The sequence below is a fragment of the Oryzias melastigma genome, linkage group LG5, assembly GCF_002922805.2.
Source record: "Oryzias melastigma strain HK-1 linkage group LG5, ASM292280v2, whole genome shotgun sequence".
Lineage (NCBI taxonomy): Eukaryota > Metazoa > Chordata > Actinopteri > Beloniformes > Adrianichthyidae > Oryzias > Oryzias melastigma.
Window position 1 is genome coordinate 28,913,502 of NC_050516.1, and position 23,402 is coordinate 28,936,903.

General features: G+C 38.3%; 1 protein-coding gene across 2 annotated transcripts; it reads left to right on the top strand.

Moving 5' to 3' along the window:
• The first annotated feature begins 2,396 nt into the window (after positions 1-2,396).
• Positions 2,397-5,534, top strand: hyal1 (hyaluronidase 1). Of its 2 annotated transcripts, none has more exons than XM_024269043.2 (4): positions 2,397-2,540; positions 3,023-3,914; positions 3,990-4,079; positions 4,808-5,534. In XM_024269043.2, the coding sequence occupies exons 2-4, from the start codon at positions 3,024-3,026 to the stop codon at positions 5,132-5,134; spliced, it is 1,308 nt and encodes a 435-aa protein (XP_024124811.1). In that variant the 5' UTR covers positions 2,397-2,540; position 3,023; the 3' UTR covers positions 5,135-5,534. The 2 variants fall into 2 exon arrangements, with proteins under 2 accessions (XP_024124811.1, XP_036067928.1); XM_036212035.1 differs by having other exon boundaries at positions 2,401-2,540; positions 3,140-3,914.
• Positions 5,535-23,402: the final 17,868 nt, after the last annotated feature.

The window sequence follows — 23,402 nt, forward strand, 5'->3', positions numbered from 1 at the left end:
TGAAGTTTTTTTTTTTTTTAATCAGTCGCAGTATTTATTTAGAATTTTTTTGACTTTTATAATATATTTTTCTATTTTTATGTACAAGTCATGACTACTAGATTTTTTAAAATAAATTTATAAAATATTTCAATTTATAGCATTGTGATCAAATCAAGTAATCAACTTTATATGACAAAATATCAAAAGATGCTGGTTTGCGCAAACCCATACTGTTACTACTTTTGACATCAGTCCTTGTTAATAAAAATGTTTGTTTCTGAGTTTAGTTTTTAAGCATTTTGTATTGAGCAGAAGTTTTTTTTTTTTTTTTTGCAGTTTTGGGTTTTATAAGGTATTTTTTAAGGGGGAAGATTGGTTTACCTCTGATGAAGGGAGTGCTGAGGGAGTGCTGCTTCTTACCCTTGCCCCTTGTAATTATAGGGTGTTGCAGCACACGAGTTCTTTTTCTGCTACACTTAAAAGCTGAGCAAAGCTCACACGTACATTTGGCTGAGGGAGAGTTTTTTATGGCTTTGCTCGAGAGTCACTTGGAGGAGAAAATGTGTAATTACTCTGAATCTCTGCAATAAACTATTCATAGTTTGGTGATTTTTTTTCCCCCTTATGTTTATTTACTTGTTTGTTTTTGTTTTCCAGTTGATTTTGTTTAAATGAAAGCAGAGATGTGGATGTATTAACATTAATAAGTAGATTTTTTTTTTTTAAAGATTTATATTGTATCAAATATGATACGTTGGTTATTTGGTAAGTTTTTCCTTAGTTTAAGATAAACATTCACAAAAATATTTCTGAATGTCCAAGAAAAAAAGCACCTTGTCTCAAATTTGATCCACCTGCTTTTAACATGGTGTAACTGTCTCATAAATAGTTTAGTAGCAGAAAAAATTGTATTATTTTAATACAGCAGTTATTCCTTTAGTACAATGAATTGCAATAGATGAATTATTCTCACGATATACTGTTATAATTAGCTAAACTTATTTCCCGCCAAAAGTTATTTTGAGATTTCATGGAGGCAGCCATTTTGAAATCAGCAGGAAAAGCCCTTCTACTGCCCCGAGTGGACTGATGAAGAACTACAAGGCAGAAAACATTGACAAGTAATGAGTTTTTAACAGGAACGATTCATTTAATCGTTTATTTAATTCATATCATAATTTGTGGTTGCCAATATGATTTGTTCATTTTGAATGATTCAATTTGATCACCAACTTAAAATCAATCCAGGACATCTTTATCCAAAAGTGTGACTCAGAGATAAATACCTGGTACTGAACAGTGCAGGTGAAGTTTTCCAAATTCCTTGTGTTTCTTCAAGATAATTAAGTGTAAGTTAAATTGGTGAACAAACAAACATGTAAATAAGAATTGATGTCTTCTATTCATAATTTAGTGTGATAAATTTCAGCCCACTATTATTTTTTCAACATCAAAATAAAACAGAGGGAACATTATTAGAACATTCAACCACATTGTATGGTCACATTGAAAAATTCAAAGTGTTTCACACATTGGACTATGGCTTGATCTTTTATTTAGTCATTTTTTATTTTTTCATAAAATAAACCCTCTGTTTGTCAATCCAAATGCTACTATCCAAGATAGGATTTTATGATATTATAGGTATAGATTCGATTTGATCTGGCCTCAAACAGATTGATCTGATGAGATAAATAGCTTCATTGTTATAAAGTTTTTAAGGTTAGATGTTCCAGAAATTAGTGTATCAAATATGATACAGATGGTTGTATAGGGTTAATTGACCTATTCTGTTTTGTTAATCGAATCCTTCTCTGAAATTTATAAAGATAGGATACTTACTCTGAATATATGAGGGTAAAATTGTATTTGTGATTACAGTATTCACAGTATTTCAGGAATAACCTGTTGGAATTCTATTTTCTGCTGCAAATATTGTTGTTTTTAATGAATACTTTGATTGGTTTATTATTGTATGATTATTGTGTACGTTCTGTATTCAAGTTTCTTTTTTCTTTAGAGTTTTCACAAGTTTTATTCCAACACATTTTCTTAACAAAATTTCATTAAAAAATATCTCCTTTAGATGTCACCATTCTTTTATCACAAAGAGGAACATGTTTATTGTTGCATTTTCTATTTAAGATTTCACTTCCTTTAATTTTCAAGGGAGGACCCTTCATGAGGGTTAAAAAAAGACAAGAAGTCAAATCATGAGTTGAAAAAAACCCCCTTTGAATGGCCTTCGAGACAGTTAAATTCTCCACTCGCTAAAGGAAACATTTTTCAGAAACATAAAAATGTATAATTTACTTGGGAAACGCCTAAAAGATCGTTTCAACTGTTTGTTGCGTGATCACACTTTGAAGCAGTAAACTTTATTTCCTGACCTGTCGCTTTAAAGTGGTGTCACGTGATCATCAAGTCTCCTCCCATTGGTTGTCACAAGACGGGTGAAGAAATGCCACCCTGGTTCGTTTTTAGTTTCTTTCGTAATTTTTCTTCTGCATTTTGTCCGAGTTTGACTCTTGTTTTAGTTCACTAAACTTCTAAACCAGGTAAGTCAACATTTCTCAAGGAGTTAGCTCTTATATTGAAAGAATTTGTTGCTTAAAGAAGAAAATGAAGCCGTAAATATCAATCAATGAAACCGTGTCCTGCTTAATACAGACCACTAAAATAAATAAATAAATAAATAAATTGGATTGATATTTCACTTCAGCTGACAGCAGAGAAGTTAGTTTTTTTTTTTTAATTTCCTGGTAAAATTTTAAAACATCCCATAGCAAAAAGTGGTAAACTTGAAGTTTATTTTATTAGTATTACTATAGAAAGTTTACTATATGTAGTTTTGGAAGTACACTAACTGAAAACTTCTTCAGAGTAAATTTTAACATTTACAATATATAGATAGTACATAACAAGTAAACTTTAAGTTCACTTTGAGTTCAGATGAAGTACTTGTAGTGAGTGTACTTAAATAAACTACTTGTTGCTAAAAGGTGTTAGAGTGGCACAGCATTCTGCTCTTCTTTTGCAGGATGTGGTCTCTCTGGCTTGTCACCTTCTTGTCTGAACTACAGTTCACATCATCATCATCGTCTTCCTTTTTCTCCCGCTCTCCTTTTTTAACTGTGTGGAATGCCCCGACCGCCAGCTGCCTCTCTCAGCATGGCGTCGACCTCGACTTGGGGATGTTCAGCATTGTCTTCAACCAGAATCAGACGTTTACCGGTGAAAACATCACCATTTTCTACGGGGACAAGCTGGGTCTTTACCCCAGATACTCTGATCGGGGGGATCCTGTCAACGGAGGGGTGCCCCAAAACTGCAGCCTGGATGAGCACCTCCGAGCATCTCGCTCCAACATCAGCACCTTCATCCCTGACGCCGCCTTCCAGGGGCTGGCTGTGGTGGACTGGGAGAGCTGGAGACCCGTGTGGGAGAGAAACTGGGACAGCAAACAGGTGTACTGGGAGGGGTCGGAAGCACTGGTGAGAGCCAGGCACCCAGACTGGAGCCCTGCGCGGGTGAATGCAGCCGCCCGTCTGGAGTTCATGGATGCTGGAAGGAAATTCATGGAGGAAACCGTGAAACTGGGGAAAAAGTTAAGACCAGATGGTCTGTGGGGTTATTACGGATTTCCTAACTGCTACAACTCCTACAAAAGCCCCAACTACACGGGGGAGTGCCCGGCTGTGGAGATGAAGCGGAACGATGAGCTGTCCTGGCTGTGGAACGCCTCCTCCGCTTTGTATCCGGACATCTACCTCAGCACTGAGATGCGAGGCCTCGGAGGAGAGGTGCTCCTCTACACCTACCACCGGGTCCAGGAGGCCCTGAGAGCTGCAGCCGGGGTTCCTCCTGCCGATCTGCCCGTCTTCCCCTACGCCCGCATCGTCTACACTTACACGCTGGAGTTCCTCTCTATGGTCAGTGGTGGATTTTTGAACTAGTTTTGTGACTGAGAGCTGTTGTGATCCAGTCCTCCTCTTTTTGTCCCGCAGGAGCACCTGGTCTACACTGTTGGGGAGAGTGCTGCTTTGGGAGCTGCAGGGGTGGTCCTCTGGGGGGACAACAACTTATCCAAATCTAAGGTACAATTTTATTTTACCAAATTGTCTAATTTAGTGGGATTGAGAAATAGGAAGGCTCCTTAAAGTGATTTTACAATTATAGACTCTGATTTCAGTACATTATTCAGCAGGTGGTCAAATATCATCTTAAAGTCGCACTGCGATCAACTTTTTACCTATTTTGAAAGTGTTCTTAGTGGTATTTTAATTATAATTATGCCATTTTTAGCCAAAATGAAAAATCCTATGTCGTTTTCTAGGACATAGTTTCTGTTTCACAGTTTCATAGTTTCTGAGTTGTAGTGGAGGAATCCTGCCCCCATTTCCCAACATCTATTTGTATGAATTTCTAATACAAAGTTTATTTTTGTCTTTAAATATGTAGTTTAGGGGGTTTGTGTGCTGAACAATATAATCTATTTGCTACCTGTTGCTTTAGAAACTATTTACATGTTACATACATCTGATGTTATACATAACTGGGCCCTAGTTTGTGATTAAAGGAGAGATTACAGGGAAATTCTTCTGAATGCATAGCTGGTTTTAATCTCACCCCCCACCCCGAGGTTGTTTAACATATGGAGGCTGAGGCTAATGAGTGTTTAAGAGCCACTTTCAGGATGAACATCCGTAAATCTGCTCGGTGGTTAGAAACGATGGAGTGAATCGCTGAAGGATGTGGAGGGTGAAACCAGAAGTGGTCCCCGTGGTAACCGCATCATAATTTAGATTTTCTGCTCTGTTTCCAGGCCACTTGTGAAGCTGTCAAATCCTACATCGACGAGGTTCTGGGCTCTTACCTGGTCAACGTGACCGCCGCCGCAGTTCTGTGCAGTCAGACCGTCTGTTCGTCTCACGGTCGATGTCAGAGGAGAGACTCGACATCCAGGGCGTATCTGCACCTCAGCCCTGCAGCGTGGAAGGTGGTTTCTAAGAGGGAGCCCGGAGGAAGGAGAAACTACACCGTTTTAGGAGAGATGTCAGCGCACAACATCCAAGAAATGAAATTAAAGTTTCAGTGCATGTGCTTTCCTGGATGGAGTGGTGGGAATTGCTCAAAAGTAATTCCAAAATAACTTCTCTTTTTACATCTTTTTTTTGTGGCAATACAACTGGAATGCAATCCAACACTGATAGTTGCAATAATGAGAATTTATCAGTTTTATCTTAAAACTTGATTACATAATAATGTTCATATCAACACTTCAGGGAGTAAATTTTTTTCTGAATGGACCCTTATTACAAACAAGACGACTGCCTTCTTAGTATTTATTAAGTTAGCATGAACCTGTAAACAATGATAAGCAGGTAAATTCAATATTGTGTGTTAGTGTGCGGGTGTCTGTGTATAACGGTGTGAAGTTGAGCAATTAATTCCCTTTGTGCAATTTAAGAGAAATTTTGCAATTATTGTAAAAAAAAAATAAGTATCACACATACAAACCACAACAATGAACTAAAAAAAATAATAAAAAATCTAAGCTAATCGCTTAAAAAAGCCAAATATGTTGCTATTTAACAAAAATAATCAAACTATATTTATGCCTCTACAACTGCTTTTTATAGTACAATTTTTGCTGTTACTTTAATAAAATAAAAACCAAATATTTTGAAGCTTTTGTGTACAATTGTTGTATGTTCGTTTATGTCCACCAGGTGGAGCTGTTGGAGAACTAACTAAAAGTCAGACATGAAGGTCACGCGTCTCTATGCTTGAGAAACACATTGTAAGTCAAATAAAATGTGTTTTATGATCATTTTTGAAGCAGTTCTACAAATAATGAATTGATCTTAGAGAAGCAAAGATCATAAAGCAACATTGATATTGTTTAATCCACTTAAAATCCCCAAACAGAATTAAAAAGCACATTAAAACACTGTTTATACCTTTAAACTTCTCAAATTTAGAGGAAAATTATTTAAAAAAAAGGCATCAGACCACTTTTTTTTAGAAGATTTTTTGTTTTATTTTTTTCTCTCTTTTAAAACACAACTTGCTGCTTGTTTTCAGAAAAGGAGCACAAATTACCTTATGCAGTAATGTAAAAAATAGAACATAAACTGACACTTTTGACAGTCTTTACATAACACATTTTAAAGTCCCACTCCAGCTGTATTTGTATCTAATGTAAAATCATTCTCAGTGGTCTTTTAATTATGATTATGCCGTTTTTAGCCAAAATCAAGAACCTGTGTCGTTTTTTAAGATGTATATTTTCTGCACAGCAGCAGGAGCTCATTAGCAATTTGTCTCTGGGTTGTGGGTGGGACTATTGATGCAAAAGTTATCCTCGCTAATTATTTCCCAGCATTCCTTTGTTTAAACTTTCTCCTGCTAGCTTATAGCACCTTACAAGCCCAAGCTAACATAAGCATAACAAACCAAAAAGTTCTGCAATATCAGAGCTATCGAGCCAGACACTAGCTCAGATGAGGAAAATTAAGACATTCATGGTAAGGATGAAACAATTATTTGGGAATTGATTAAAAACAAACAAACAAAAAAAACAAACAATTGAAATCTTTCTGTTAGCAGGAAATCAGGCAGTTTTATGTAAGGGGCAAAAAATAACATTCTTGGCTTTAAAATACCTTTAATTCATTGTTTTGAGAAAAAAAAGATGGTAAAAATCAGAAAAAAAAATAATTGTGACTTTAAAACAGTTTCATTGAATCATGGCTTGACTGAATCGTTACATGAATCTGTTGGTCTGCAAGTTGCTGCATCAGAAATGGAGCGGAGGAGGAAGACTTTGTGCTGCCCATAGCATTTGCTGCGTCACAAACCTGAGCTTTTTCAAACCGCTGGTTTTCCCCTGCTCCTGATCCAACATGATTTGAATCAAGAAATACCCTAAAATGCCGTTTAAGTCTTACACATGTCTTTCATTTTGTGGAAAATGCTGCAAGAACATGTTGAACACCATGGGCTAAACTCACGTTCAAAAACGTTCAGAAAGTTCTTGAACTGGCGTCACACGGCCGGTGTGTCTGCAGCTTTAGAGGTGAGTGCACAACCCTGAAACATAGCACTGCACAGACCAAGCCACATGTGAAGCTTGTGTTTAGTGAGGTAAATCCTATAGCATAAATCAAGCAAAGCTAAAATCTTTTTAACCGAGCCAAATTGTTCAGCTTTCTCCACACTGATTACAAAAAACAGAGGTGGAACTCATTTATTTTCCTGGTAAACATAAAAAAACCCACACATACACAGATAAATGCTCTGGCTACAGGTGAATCGTTGAAGTGAGCCATGAAGTGAACATTTTGACAGGTGCTTTACCTCTGGAGCTACAGCTCTCTGCATTGACTGACACATGTCTCGCTTCAGCACGATTGGTGGCGTTTTACCTTTTAAACGTGTTTGCTTTGGGATTAATCCATGTCTGAGGTGCTTGCTATCCCCCCTTTATTGGATCAGATCTTGTTCATTTTAGGTCAGATGTTTGTCTAGTAAAAAGTGGAGTCTGCACAGAGTTTTGATTAATTAGTGAATAATTTTTACTGTCATGTATAAGTGTTAAATCATCAAAAAGTTATGAATATGAGAAATAGAGAAGAAAAACAAAATTAAACCCCAATAGTTTGTGCACACATATATTCACAGCTAGGGGCCACTCTGATGAAAATTTTGTTTTTGATGTTTTTAATATGTTCTATATAAAGAAAATTAAGCTCTGAATGATTTTGGAGTATTTCTGTAATCAAATACAGAATTCAGAACCCACTGCATCCCTTCTGAGGTTACAAGGTTGCTGGAGCCTATCCCAGCTACTGTTGGTCAGAAGGCGACCACACACACACTCACATGCACACCGAGGGACAATATAGAGTCTTCACTTGACCCGTGAAGCATGTTTTTGAACTGTGGGAGGACACACAGACAGGACCCTGCTGAGATTTGAACCAGCACCTCCTCACTGTAAGACGAGCGCGCCAACCACTGCACCACCATATGTTTCAATATTACATATTTGTACAGAATTCTAACCAAATGAAAATTCAAATTAATGTTTCTATAAACTCCAAGTTACAATCATCAAAATAGAGAGAGATGGACACTTCATCTTTGAGCGTTTGATGAATCTGTTTGTATTTTTTAAATAAACTTCTGAAATAAATCAACTTTTCACTTAATATTCAAGTTCCTGTTTGCACCTTCCTGTTGATGGAAGTCATTCAGATGTGTGTTTTTATGTGCATTTCTCCTCATTTTTCCCTCCTCATGGTCTTGATTTCACTCAATGATTTAGTATCTTGGTCCCTGATAGGAGACAACTCTCCCACCAGGTTTCCCCTAAAATATTTGGAACAACTTTTCTTTACGATTTATCTTTTTAAACATCACCAGAAACGGCAGTGCTGTGTGTTTATTGGACAGTCAGAGAATATTTGACTTGAAAATGTGACGGCTGTCTGTGCACTGGAGTGTCTCATCATATTATCTTCTGCATCTTCAAAATGACACATTTCATGCTCGCTAGGTTGCTTCTTCTAAAAATAAAGGCTGATTGATATTCCTATAGGAATTAATGCAGATTTGATTGTCTAAATATGTGAGCGTGTTCCTCAGACATGATTTGAAAGGCTTGCGGTGAAAAGCTCGTCTAATTGGATAATGTGAACTCATCTGAGTTGGAAGAGGCATTTATTTATGCTGAAATATGGATGTTACAAGCGATCCAAACACACGACAATCAGATTAAACCATCCCAGCCATAGAAATGAAATAACGAGAAATCACATAACTAACTACTATATTGATGCAAATGGCTATTTGGCAAATCCTCTGTCACTTTATGTTTTACCAATGAAAAAACTGGTGTGCAACCGCTCCTAAACACTGCATGTGTGAGTGGAGATGGGCTGCAGGTTCCTCCTGCACACCTGTGGAGACAAACAGAATCACCAAGAAAAGCTCCACAAAATCACAATAATAGAGGGCAACAAAGAGATGAGGATTTGCCAAACCGTGACCCTTTTTTGCTTCAATTTAAGTGACTGAATGATCGAAGATGATAGAATGTGTCCCTAAAATTAGCAGTTAATAATATATTTTCTGGGTTGGTTAAATATTTTACACTAACAACACAATGGCGGCCTTTTTAACCCCTTATGACCATTTATATCATATTGAAAACATGCATTTCTGAGGCCCCGATCTCAATAAATAATCAAAACTCGGTGCAACCTCTAGAGCACGTCCAGTCCAGGCCCCCTAGGTAATTCTATTCGTACCTCAAGATAATTTTATTTTATTGTTATTAATGGTCTGATGTTATCTTGTGTTTATTTCTAACTTGTATAATTTTGACAAAAAACATTTTTATGGAGAGTAAAATATTGAAAGTTATTTAAGGTTTAAGTTGATTTATTCTAGAATGATATTCCTGCCTTTTTATTCATAGTTGTGTGAAAAAGTTACATTTTTAAAGTTTTCAAAATTTAGTTTTAGTGTGTTCAATAAATGTTTATCTTATTCGACCCCCAAATTAAGGGGGAGTTTTGGATATTGTGCGATTGAGTTTGACACCCCTGCTCTAGAGTGTGTGTGAACTCCTACCCAGGGGTCATATGCGACCCGTTTAACTTTAAGTTTGGCGTGCCAAACTGGAAGAAATTATTTTGAAAATCCTTAAAAAATGTTTATTTTCCCAGTGATTTTAGTGTCTCCCCATAGATTATGGACGACAAACGAATTGACATTTTTTTAGGTGCAGAAAGTTATTCTGCATTCATGTGGTGGTGGAAGATTCAGTGTTTTCCAGATGTGCTTGTGTGTTTCAGACAGTCTTTTTTCCAACACCACATGAACGCAGCATTTCTTTAACCCTTCAACAGCTGAGGTGTCGCCAGTGACTCTAAAACACAAAATCTTTAACATACTATAATTAATAACAGATAAGACAATCTACTGGAATTACATTGACCCTGTTAACGGTTGTAAAGTTACAGTAAATCGAAGAATTTTGGTGGTCCACAAGTCAAAAAGTTTGCCCACAAATGACAACACAAGCGTTCCATATGCGTTATGTTTGAGTTTTTTTTTTTTTATTACAGTCGAGAAAGAATAAGGCATATTAACAGCAGCTACATCCACGGTTTGTGGTCTGAAGCTTAACGCTCACAGTTTTCTGAAGTTTAGGAGCAAGAAATACTCAGTTACTGCCAGTGGAGTGTAGAGCTCAGTTTAGTTGTGATATTCATGTGCAGTGACATGTATCAGAGGATGTTGGGGTGGCTGCTCCACGTGTCAATCAATTGATTCACTCCAGGATGAGGATTTGTTTTACAGTTCATGCTTGGGTAGTCCGCTAGCACGTTGTTGCGTCACTATCATGCGATGACTAGAAAAGCAACAACAATGGAGGTCATTCAGCAGCTCGCCTTTTTCTTACTTTACTTTTTGTATATTTAATGTTGTTTGAAAGAAGATTGCAGGCGGCTAATAAGAATACCGCTGTAAAGAGGTAAACGGAATCGCTAGCTTAGCGCTATATTGGTGCTTTCTAGTGTTGCCATCACTTTCTGCCAATCAACAGGCGGCAACAGCGACTCCGCCCCAACCATTCCGTTCTATTTTTTATGGACCTTCAACGGATGGGGGCCCTCAAGAAGTATGGGTCGGAACTGTTTAACGGGTGCATTTAACAATGGAAATAATCAAAATACCGCATCGAACCGGACCAGACTGCTCAGTGGAAACGATTCCCAAGAGATCTAACTATTTAAAGGCGGTATTCAGACTTCGGTTTTCCGGCCCAAAGCTTGTAAACAAAACCATGTGACTAAAGATCTATTCAGCCATTGGCCATCAGTTAAGAGAACAGGTCAAAAGAAAAAGACGGAGATGCTGCACTTGTAGCATTTCTACAAAGGTATCCAGTGGACAAAATAAATAAATAATGACATGAATTTAGTCCACATTGGTTTGAAAATACTAATGCTCTAAAACTAATAGAAACTGTTTTTTTCATAAATATTGTGTAGAATATTGTGTGGATTAAGGGAGGAAACCACATCTATTTTGGTGAAATCATTACCTTTTTTTTTGGACTTCTGTTTCCTGATGGATCTATATTTTTTCGGACACTGACATTTTTATATGAACACTGGAAGAGAGACTAAAAAGCCTAAAGAGACTGAAAAGAATAAGAGGACTTTTTTTAATTTTGTTTTGGAGGAATTTCAAGAATATGTGTTCATTTGTTTGAATAATTAAAAAGGGAAATTAGTTAAACCCTGATTTCTGTAAAGAGTGTATTTCATGCAGCTCATTACTTTCTTTTTCTGGTCCCAGCACAGTCAGTATTCAGAGTGAGGAATTTAGAGTGAACTGAAGTTTAGTTCAATTGGAACCAGAGACCATCTCAAAAGATGGGTCCGAGAGCGGTTCCTGGTCCAGGACCAGAGTTCACTTGTACGTATTCAGACTGAAACTTTCTTCCGGATTATCGGGGAAACGAACTCTTGTTCACTTTAAGCAAACCAAAAGTGTCCAGTCTGAATACACACTAAGTTTTTACATACAAAAAAATATATAAAATTCCTATTGAGAACGGTGGCCTGTTGTTCAACTTTTGTTTGTTGATTTCTACATTTTAGTTGAGTCTAAGTGAAGAAAATTGAAATCCATGCAACATAAAATCAAAAAAGTCAATTTTGTTCAAATATATAGGATGAGTTGTGTACTTTCATGAGATGTGACAGATTGATACACGTGGGTTCTTGGTTCCTCACAGCAGCAAAACTCATCAAAGCCTGAAAAGTATAATTTAACAGCAACATTCAAATCCAGGCACTTAATGTAGCAACGAGGCTCCTGCCAGAGCCGCACAATGACTGCATCCCAGGTCGCCATCCATGTAGAAACGACACAGCCCAATCATTCTGTGAAAGAACTTCTTCTTCCTGGCAGAGCCCAATCAAACCCCACAATGTGCTCTCTGCTCTAAACAGCAGCCAATCAGCAGCTCACAGCGTGTGCTGCTGTGATGTTGATCCTGATAAAATGTAATTATTCCCCCGTTTTCATGAATACACACTGATGGAATTGGACAATGGCTATTAATAAGAGTAAATAATTGAACACTAATGAGAAAATAAGTAAGATTAAATAGTGGGTTTTCCAACCTCTATACCCTTTCAGTTTGTACATTTCTGCCAGCATAATTAATTTATACATTCTCTCATTCATGTTAAAGGATTTGATCTTGGCTCATTTGAATAAACATTTTGCTCCATATTAGTCTGGGTAATGAAGTGGATCTTCAAAGAAAAGTGCTTTTTTATGAGACTGTAGACTGCTGTTCCACGAAAAAAAAAAAAAAAAAAAAAAACAGTCATACTGGCCAAGTCAGCAGGGAAATTGCTAATTGAATGGCAGATTTAGAATATGTTGGAGCAGCACAAAGGATTTTTCTCTTTTTTCATTGCTTCCTTTTTGCAGGTTGGGGAATGGATGGATTGTTGCACCTTTAAGCATCTCTGAGAACCATATCAGTTTTTAATCTATTTGGACATTTTTTGTGATATTTTATTTGATAACTTCAAGTTTTCTCAGAGTTTAACTTACAAAAGTTAATGATCTGATGATCTGTAATTATTTGTGAGAAGATATTCACATAAATCTAACAGAAGAACATAGAACTGTAAAGGTGTTTTAGCAGCTGCTCTCTTAATCTGATAGATTTGTTTGGCAGAAACTATGGTGGCCGGCAACAAAAGTCACAACACAATGGAAATGGTTCACAACAGGTTACTCCAACTCCATGGATATGATGTTTTATGACACAATAGTTAGTTAAAAGAATTAAAAAAAAAATCCCCCCAGCTTTATTTTTATTTATCCTCTCTCAGGTTAATGTTCAAAGTTTCAAGCTGCGTCAATAACTTGAAACTGAATAAAACGTAAAAATAAATAAACAAATAAATAAATAAAATGTTTTATTTCCGCTGTGAATCATTTCGGTTGTGTTGTTGCTTTTGTGGTGTTGTGGCTTTTTTCGTCGTGTTGTGGCTTTTGTTGTGTGGTGGCTTTTGTCGTCATGTTGTCAACTTTTGTTGTCGTGTTGTTGCTTTTGTTGTGTGGTGGCTTTTGTCGTCATGTTGTCAGCTTTTGTCGTCGTGTTGTTGCTTTTTTTTGTGTTGTGGGTTTTGTTGTCATGTTGTGGCTTTTGTTGTCGTGTTATTGCTTTTTTTTGTGTTGTGGGTTTTGTCGTCATATTGTGGCTTTAATCATGCTTCAGCTTCTGTCGCCATGTTGTCGGCTTCTGTCGTTGTGCTGCAGCTTTTGTCATGGTGTTGTGGCTTTTGTCGTGTTGTTGGCTTTTGTTGGTTCATGTGAATTCCTTTCAAAATAAAAGACGCCCTCTACCACAAAGGATTATCTTAATGCAGGGGTGTCCAACTGAATCACACAGGGGCTAAAATCCAAAACAGACCTTAGGTCGCGGGCCGAACAATATAAAAATGTATTGAACACTCTAAAACTAAATTTTTAAAACTTTAAGACAGCAACTTTTTAACATATTTATGAACAAGATATATAGCATTAACTGCAATAATGCGAGTGTGAATGCGTTACGGCCCCTGAGCTGTAAGCTAATTTTGGCTGCTAAAGGTGTTAGTGCTGATAGTTGAAGATGCTGAATCTGATAGCTGAAAATGCTAAAGCTGATAGCTGAAAATGCTAAAGCTAATAGCTGAAAATGCTGAAGCTAATAACTGAACACGCTGATGCTGATGGCAAGCCAAAATATTAGTTAAATGCCAAATTAGCCTAAAAAACAACAACAAAAAATGTAGGTTAGCCAAAACATATAGCATGTAGAGGAAAAACTTCAAAACAGCCTAAACAACTGAAAAAAGCCTAAATTGGTCAAAACAGCTACAGAGTAAATATTAGCTTAGCTAAACTCCAAAATAGCCTAAAAAAACCTTAGTAAATGCCAAAATGTTCCAAAAAGCTGGCAGAATGCCAATTTTTAAAACTTTATAACTCTAACTTTTGAACATAATTATGAATAATAAAAAGGCAAGACCATTATTTCAGAATAAATCAACTTAAACCTTAAATAACGTTTATTATTTTACTCTCCATAAAAAAATATTTTTTCAAAATTATACAAGTTAGAAATGAGCGCAAGATACCATTAATAATCTGGAGGGCCGGATCCGGCCCCCGGGCCTTGATTTTGACACGTGTCTTAATGCAATAAATATTTTCATAGCTAGTAGGACGTCATGAAAGACTTAAAAAAAAAAGAAAAAGAGCGAAACACTGTTCTATTTAATATGTTGTTTTGATGCATTAACTAGAAATGTATAAATCTAAAAGACTAAGATTAAATCAGAGGTAATTCAGAGAACCTTACCATATATTCTGGACCCTATGGCACACCTAATATCCTTGAATTTTATTCCAAACTAGATAGTTTCTTTTAATCCAGTGTGTCTTAATGAATTCTGGTTGTGCTTACTGAACTCCAATTGAACACTCAACTGTTTTGCTTTGCATGATGTGCCGTATAGTCCAAAGAATATGTTACTTTTCAAAATGAAAAGCATTTTTATTATTTTTCAATAAGAGAGCTACAGAGTAGGGGTCAAAGAGTCACTTGTGGGTCCAGAGCGTCAGGTTGCAGACCCCTGAGTTATACTAACAAATAACTTTTTTTAATCTAATGTTAATTTAATTTAAATCATGTCCGGAATTATTGGAAATATTAGTAGGATCTTGCAAATAAGTAGATAAAGTAATTATGAATGAATTAGATGCAGTAAAACCTTATACACTACACATCTCCTAAACCACTATAGATAAAGCTTTTTCTTTGGAAGTAGTTGTATTAAAAATGACAGATTTTCACACTGTCCTGCTGAAAGGCCACAACCAGAAGTCAGAATCGGAGTTATTCTCTTAAAATCAAATTATACATAATTGCACTCGAGTAGAAAGGAGCTTTCCTCAAACTTAAGTGCTTTTTAGCTTTAAATTCCACAAATTTTGATCATTTTCTTTATTTTCCCCCAGTTTTTCCCAGAGGAACCCACATATTCCACTTATACGAGCTTTTACCCTTTCAGATGAGCTATCTTATTTCTATAAGATGATTGTCATAACTGGTTTATAGGAGGAGTGGTTGTCAAGGAGATCTTAGACTGGAGTATGCATCCTGTGACAGCTTCCGCATGTGCTCAGGTGAGCTATTTTCTACCTTGATACGCTGTCATTACTCAAATAAATGCTGTTCGGAGGAAAGTAGCCCCTTTGTGTGATGTATTCAGCTGAGGTTAGCAGTTATGGTCACAGCAAGGGGGCAGTAGTGAAGAGGCACATAATACAGAAGCGGCTTGAGGTGTTTCTTTTTTGTCTGGATGAAGTGAAAAGCTTGCCTTTTAACTTCTTTCATTTACAGTAAATGCTTTGCTTTATTTTCAGAATAAAATTGGGGATTCTTGACTGTAAACTGTAGGTGTCAGTGTTCCTAAAAACACACAAACCTGTTGCAGTCAAACTGGACCATGAAAGGAATTAAAACAGCTTTGATTTTCACGTCCAAAACAAGATTTTTCTTTGACAAGTGATAAAAAAAAGTCAGTTTTTGTCCCAGATTCCCTTTTTCTTCTTGTTTTTTTTCTTGAATTAGGCTGAAGATGTCAATTATAGCATCAGGTGGGCTCTCTGCGGTTTTCGTGCCTTTGTAGCGCTCAGTTTGCCTGAATTGCTGCCTTTTGTGGAGCAGAGTGGCTTTGCAGGTGACATTGGCTCGGTGAACGATGGTTCTTTTCTGCTGCTGCACGGTGGCTCCTGCATTGCTCAGCCACCGTCCAAATTCTCCCCGTCTGCACCTGTTTCCAAGACAACTGACATTTAAAGGGGCAGTTCTTGCTATTGACTTTTTGCCCTTGCTCGCGAATCTGTTGTGACTGTTTTGAAACAGTTTCCTATAAACTGGAACACAAATATTTAGGTGGAAACAGCTTGAGTATGAAAAGAAAAAAAATGGTTTATTTTGATAAAGGAAATTTCCTATAGGAATGACTTTGAGTCATAGTTAACGCTTAAGGTGAAACATAAGCCTAAATGGTGAGCGAAATGAGCAAACTCCACATTCTGCCAACAGCAGCTGGCAGCAAAGTATTTGTGTAGGTGTAGCCTTAGATTCACTTGAGTAAGTGAATAAAAGGCTTATCCAGACACTGACACACAACAGTGCAAAAGCAGCGCCACAAAATTTAGATTAAACAACAGAAAATGAACACGGTGGCGAATTTCTCCTCCTCCTCCTCTTCTGGTTGCTGCTGAAATCCTCCTTGACTGTTCTTTTATGTTATCAACACAGAACCTGATGTTTCAGTGTGCCAGCCATCCTGTTTCCTGCAGATGATAAAGGAGAAATTGTTCGCTGACAGGTAAAATAAATCAAAAATGAATAATGGAGTTTCTTCTCTTAGAATAGCTGCATCTGTTTGGCTTTTCAAACCTTCCGCTTAGTGGAGAAAATCGCAGTTCTGAAGAAAAGGAAAATGTGTTTTAATGCAAAATAAATGTATTTAAATTTGATATTGACTAGTTGTATGATATTAAGCTAGAAAATAGTCCAATTAAAAAAAAAAAGACAATCTAAGCATGTGACATGAGTTATGTAAGTATGTGTTGCTGTTCCATAGTAATGCTAAACATTCTCACAAAATCTTGTTGTTTTACTGAATTTGACATTGTGGACTCGTTCAGTTTGGCTTCTGCTGCTACTTTGACAGAACAGTAGTTACTACATTCAAATATTTTGACTCATCCAAAGAAAAACTGCAGCTTTCAGTTTTTATTCATGAGAGAATAACTCCTCACACCAGTTGATATCAAGGAAAACATGTTCAATGTGCATTTCAATAACTCCTCACACCAGTTGATATCAAGGAAAACATGTTCAATGTGCATTTCAAACAGTTATCCCATTTCATCTGTGCAGTCTTTGTCTTGAAGCATTTTAAAATACTATTTAAAGGGACATTTTGGGATTGGTTTTCCTTGTATATTCGGCCTTCTACTGGAAGACACACTTTGATGAAAATTGTGTTTTGGAACTTTTTAACATGTTCTTGCATCATTTTTCTGATAAGAAAGGATACATATTAAGAAAATTAAGGTTAAAACTGCATTTCTGGGTATTTGTTTATTCAAGTTGTTGTGAATCTGGAGCAGACAAAAAAATGAAGTTGGTAAAAGCTTGAAGCTGTGATGTAGAACATACACTGGATGGGCTACAAGCTTCCTGCTCCGCTCCATTCTGATGCATCCACTTAAAGACAAATAGATCCATGAATGTCTTTGTTTTCCTCGTCTGAGCTGGAATCTGGATCAAAACTGTTTGTGTCAGGAGTCAGCGCTCTGTCTCCCGCTCTGGTCACTGGCGGGAACAGTCTCCAGAGTACTGACTTCACTTCATCTCCCAGCAACCCCAGCGCTCAGTTCCTGGTTGCCGCTCAGCTGTCTCTCGTTTGCCAATCACCCAGAGGACACTTAAGCACTGCTTAGAGCCTCACTCATTGCGAAGTATTGTTTGTGCCACTCAGCCTGCATACCGAGCATTTCATCCTGACATGATCTCCTGATCCTGTTTTAACTTTGATTCTGCTTGTTTGCCGCCTGCCCCGACCCGTGCCTGGATCCTGAGCGCTCTGGTTTCTCGCTGACGCTTGCTTGTTGCTAACTTCTGGCTGCCTGACCCTGATTTAGATTTGTGGACTTTTAGCTGTGTTAATAAACCTGCTGCAGTTGGAATCATCCGTCTGCCTGTTCAGTAACAATATGGCTGGATAGCTCCAATATTGCTTGACATTTTCTTTTTTTTTTTTTGGCACCATCAAAGTTGGATTTGAGGGGTGAAGCTCTGTAAGCAACGGGAAAGAGTGTAAATAAAGGGATGGCGGGAGTTAGTCTGCGCCAATAGTCCCACCCATAACTCTGTATGTGAGGATTGTGGACTTTGTTTTGGGTTTTTGTCAGTTATGTTATGGGTTTTTGGTCATGTTCTTTTTTAAATTTTCATTTCAGTTAATTACCTTCAGTCTTTGTAAGTGTCGGGTTTTCAGTTCTTCCTTGTCATGTTATCTGTTCTGTTGCTGCTTTGGGTCTCCACAGGTTAATGTTTCAAGTCTCTGCCATCATGCCCGGTCTGGTGCGTTTGGGTCTTCCAGTAACCCTTCATGACACAGTAGGCCAGTAGGAAAGCTCATAAACAAAAAGCACTCGACTCAGAGGTGAATTACAAGTGACCTCATGCCGCTCTGCAGAAACTATGTCCTACAAAATGACACAGGTTTTTAGATTTTGTTTAAAAAAATCTGCATCAAAAACACAATTTAAGTTTTTGTGACCTTAGAATAGACCTTAAATAGTAGTTCCCAGATTTATTTTATCTTTTGAGCATCCATGTTCAGTTGACAATTTTTTGTCTTCAATTTTTAAGGAATCTACCTGAAAAATGGGAATCCACAAAGACACGTCAGACCATAAGTTATAAAGACAAGGTAAACAATTCAAATCAATTAAAAGCAGGAACTTTACCAAACAGAGACTCTCAGTAGCCTGGATTTCATTCAAATCCTCCAGCTCTGTGATTTACCTGATGTCTTTGTACCAGAAAAAAAGAGATTTTTGTCCATGTGGTGTTTTTCTTTAACCACAGCTGTCAACATTTTTGATGACCCCATCAATCATACAGGTGTGTTTTTCACATCTCAAACAGACAGCAAAAACTATTACAGGCTGTTTTACTTCTTTCTTTTTTGCTTAGTGTCCCTTTAGTGTGAAACAGATCTGCTTATTTTTCTTTATTACTCTTGCTAGTGCAGCTTACAGATAGCCGATACTTTAATTGGTTCCTGTTGATTTTGTCTTGGAAGCAGACAAAGTTCATGGTGGGGACAAAAAAAGAGGCTGGTCGTATCATGTGACAGAAGCATTAAAGCTCCAGCAGAGCCGATTGTTTGCAGGTACGATGCCCAGCATGGACCTGTAGTGTAGTAATACTTCAAGAAATTTCAACACTGTAATCCAGATTAAGCAAATCAACCCCAGTGCTGTTCTGGAAAACAGGATAATGATGGCTCACTTTAGCAGAGTACTTCAGATGATTGTCTCAAACCATTTCATCATTCCTAAATTATCACACAAATTAGAAAATGAATGTAATTCTCATCTTTAGGTCTGTAAATGAATGTGGAGTGCATTCACATTAGGGTGTGTGCTTCCATACAGCTCCTTCATGACTTTATAACTTCTTTTTGATTTCAAAGTTTGGTAAATCAAACACGGTGAAACATATTCTTTCCTCTCAGAACGGCTTTTAGTCCTTCTGTCTGGCTTCCACACTCATTTGGATATAGAATACTGGAGTCAGACGCATACTGCACTTACCATACGTTGTATGTTTTAGTCTCGCTCTCTAAGATCGTATTAGTAAACTAATCAAAATTCATGCTCTTGTCAGAAATTTATACCTTTTGCTGGTTGTGTATCCTAACCAGAACACCCCCTCTGGTACATTTTCACACCTTTCCACCGCCATTACTATTGTGCTTATAATGCAACATGAACATGTCAAAACATGGCAACCTGCCCGTAGTGGCTGACTCATTTTATTTTTGAGGTGCCAACAGGAGTGATGGATAAGCAGCAGCAATCAGACTTTGAAACTCTGATGTGATCTATGCTGCATGTCTGCAGGTTGCTATCTGGGTTTTTGTTTTACCAGCACTTTCACACACCATTAACCTGCCCATAGTCTTCATGTCATTATTGATTGGCAAAGGCCACATAAGCTGGAAACACTCTCGATGCCCTTCAGAGATATCCCTCCAAATCAAAGTGGGATGCCAATGCAAGACGAAAGGGTTTCATCACTCAAAGACGTGATCTATTGATTGTTATTTTAGTTTGTCAATTTGTGTGTTTATTTTTATGTAGCTCATAGTCCTTGATAGTGTACTGGCAATGGGAATAAATAATGCAAGCCCAACCTGTACTAGAGAAGTTCCTTATCTAAACTTGAGTTCAACACTTGTTACATCCGTGTCTTTCAGAGGAATAAATACTATAGGAGTTTGAAGTGTGTGGTGTTGAAACTTAAAAGGGATCAATCATTCATGTGTGGGACCCACATTTACTGGTCAGGGCTGCTTGGTGGTGAAGCGATTAGCATTACTGCTTTCCAGCAAGAAGGCCTCGAATCCCGGTTGGGTTCTTTCTGTGTGTCCACAGTCCAAACACATGCTTCAGAGGTTAATGGGTATCTCTTAAGACTGATTTCAACTGGTCCATCTGCAGTGTGTCTTCAATTCTCTGACACAAAAAATAGAACGCTCATCAATCAATCGGAATGTTTACATTGCGTCTATCATTTCGATGTCTTTCCCTTTGTAACGTAAGGCAAGCTTTACTAAGGAGTTCTGTTTCCAATCTGTTGATGTGTCAATGTCGCAGCAAAAAGCCAAAGAAACGGGAAACTGGTCAGGGTTTCAAAATAACATTTTCTGTTGTACTTTCAGAATAAACTTTACAAAATGTTATTTTGCATTTGTGGTGGAATGCCCAAGCAATAATGCACGTTAACGCTCCAAGAAACACCGGTGTCCGTTATCAGCACGGACGGCTGAAGCTTTATTTTGGAAATACAAAAAATAACATGAAATCATTTATGACACAAATATTCATTTTACAAGGACTCAGTGAGAAAGGGGAGGGGGTAGGGCCTGATTGCTCAAGTTTTGGATGAGTGAATAGAGTGAGACGAAGTTCTCGACTCAGGGGTGGGAGGACACATATAAGATGGACCGGAGACGCAGCAAACACGATGTAATAAGACTCGTGAGACAAACTCCACACACAACACAACAAAGATCCTCCACAGACGGACCAGTGTAAAAATCAGGGGTTACTTGACCCTAGGTTTGTCTGTGAGTGTGTGTGGTTCTGGGGTCCAGCGACAGACTGGTGGTCTGCTTTGGGTGTACTCTGCCTTCGCCCAAAGTTAGCTGGGATGGGCTCCAGCATCCTTGTGACCCTACAACCCAGCAAACATTTCAATGTGGGCCCTATATGGTTTACCTTTGGACTGGCCCAAGGTGGGCTTGTCCACTGGAATCCATGGTGGGCCCACCTGTGTTTGCCCACACTGGCTTGAGTGGGGACTCAGTAGTCTGGCTCGTCAGGCAGCAGAGCTGGCTAGCTCGCAGACCTCTGAGTCCCCACCAACGGACAAACCCACCAGGGTGTCGGCCAGAGGTAAACCATCTGGGGCTCACGTGGGAGGAATAAACTGTCTCAGGTCTGCATAGTTGTTGAGAAAAGGTGTCTCAGTTTTGACTTTTCTTCAGTCCTCTTTCAAGCCCTTCTTCCTTATCTTCAAGGAAGTGTTCTATCTGTTTTGGTGGAGATGTACTGTTAGTTCCTGACTCGCAAGTATAGTCTTATCCTTTTATGATTGTTAAATTTTCCCAGTTTACACTGCTTCGAACCAGCCTTAGGTCCTTAATTGATGGACAGTTGGTTGAATCATCTGTTCTCTATAATGTTCGAGTTTTTGCAAACACCAGGCACCAGTCAAAACATGCTTTGGATCTCCCTCTGCCAAGGCTCATAAATTTATGTCTCTAAAATAATGTATTGAATCCCACCACATCATCTGCACTGTCATATCCTCTGTTTGTTCTCCTGTCATCTTTCCTAATTGTGTATTTCCAGAAAACTTGACTCTCTTGACATTAAAGATGGTCAGAACCTGCTATTTAGGTTTGCCACTTACCTTTTTGAAGACATGAGAAAAAATGACAGGTTGCCACCCAGCTCAGACAGTGATTTAGTTGATAGATGTCAGAGCTTTTTATGCTGTCTCTTGGTCACTAATGGACCAATAAACCGTCTGATAGGTGGAGATGGAAGAGGATCAACTAAATGTCTCTTTTGTCTCACTGCTGTCGACTTTGTTTTCATGCTTCACTTCAAGTCTGTAGCCCTATTGAGGAAGAGAAGCCTTATATCACCTAATAAAGTCTTTCAAGTAATGAACCGGCTAATGGTTAACGCTTGCTTTAAGCTTTAGCTAATATGTCTACGAAAAATGAGCTGCTCACACTACTAATGTTTATATATATATAAATGAAAATGGATGATACTCTTAGCATAATAAGTTTGGCTCACTTGCCACGTATTGATTTGTGGTGACAGAAGGCAGAAATAAAAACAATCTTCTGTTCAATGAGGTTTGACCAGTGTGACGTGTGTGCGTTTATGTTTGTGAGTTGTTGTGTGAGTGTGTGAGCATTGCAGCAAATTGTCCATTTGCAGTATATCCGATGGGTTCAGGAATGTCATTAGTCACAGCGTGCTCATTCTCATTAAATGGCCCGGTCGCCATGGCAGCCCCACAAAGCCCAGGCCTTTCCCCGCCAGAGCACTGAGAGTGACAGGCCAATTAGAAGAGAACGCCATCGCATGCAGTCCGCTATGATTACAGCTCTGAGGAGACAGGAGCCAGACGGGGGACAGAACACACCAACAAGGCCCCAACAAGATCCATCTCCAGAAAACATGACGAGCCTCGGCCCTGGAGGTCAGATCTGCTCTGGAGATGCCACGTTCTCATCCCGCCGCTACATGTGGCACCTGCCACGGAGAGCAGTTGGCTGTAACGGGACAAACGACGCCACCCACAGTGCTTAGGGCATGCATCAAACGTCAACATGGTGAGTGTCTAGCTTTGGTTTGTGCAGAAGATCTTCATCACCTGTCAGACACAACACTGCTCTCCTTCTCATGAGACTGCATGCTTGTAGAGTTGAACAGTTAGGAGGAAGTTTCAGTCTAACAAAGAATGTCTTCAAGCCGCACTCTGAATACACTCAAGATAGAACATGTTCTAGGACTCATCGCAAGGATCGACAATTCTAAAACCATACCAGCTTCCACTTACTAACATACATAAACAATTCTAAAACTCTGACTCTGTCGTTATAAGAGCATAAAAAATTGTATTAACATCTCTCCTATGTCAGGAAATATGAGGGAAAAATACACATACATTTTCAAACCGTTTTAGAAAAAAACCTTAGAAATTTAGTGTAGGTCTTTGTTTCTGGACTTTTGCAGTGTGATGGTGCATCCATCCATCTGTCCATCCATCCATACATCCATCCACCCTTCCATCTGTCCATCCGTCCATACATCCATCCACCCTTCCATCTGTCCATCCATCCACCCTTCCATCTGTCCATCCATCCATACATCCATCCACCCTTCCATCTGTCCATCCATCCATACATCCATCCACCCTTCCA

What these genes read in the sequence shown, in the direction of transcription:
- hyal1 (XM_024269043.2), top strand. Translation starts at nt 3,024, where the DNA reads ATGTGGTCTCTCTGGCTTGTCACCTTCTTGTCTGAACTACAGTTCACA. An exon ending in CGCTGGAGTTCCTCTCTATG is followed by an intron (nt 3,915 to 3,989) that starts GTCAGTGGTGGA and finishes TTTGTCCCGCAG; the next exon opens with GAGCACCTGGTCTACACTGT. An exon ending in ACAACTTATCCAAATCTAAG is followed by an intron (nt 4,080 to 4,807) that starts GTACAATTTTAT and finishes CTCTGTTTCCAG; the next exon opens with GCCACTTGTGAAGCTGTCAA.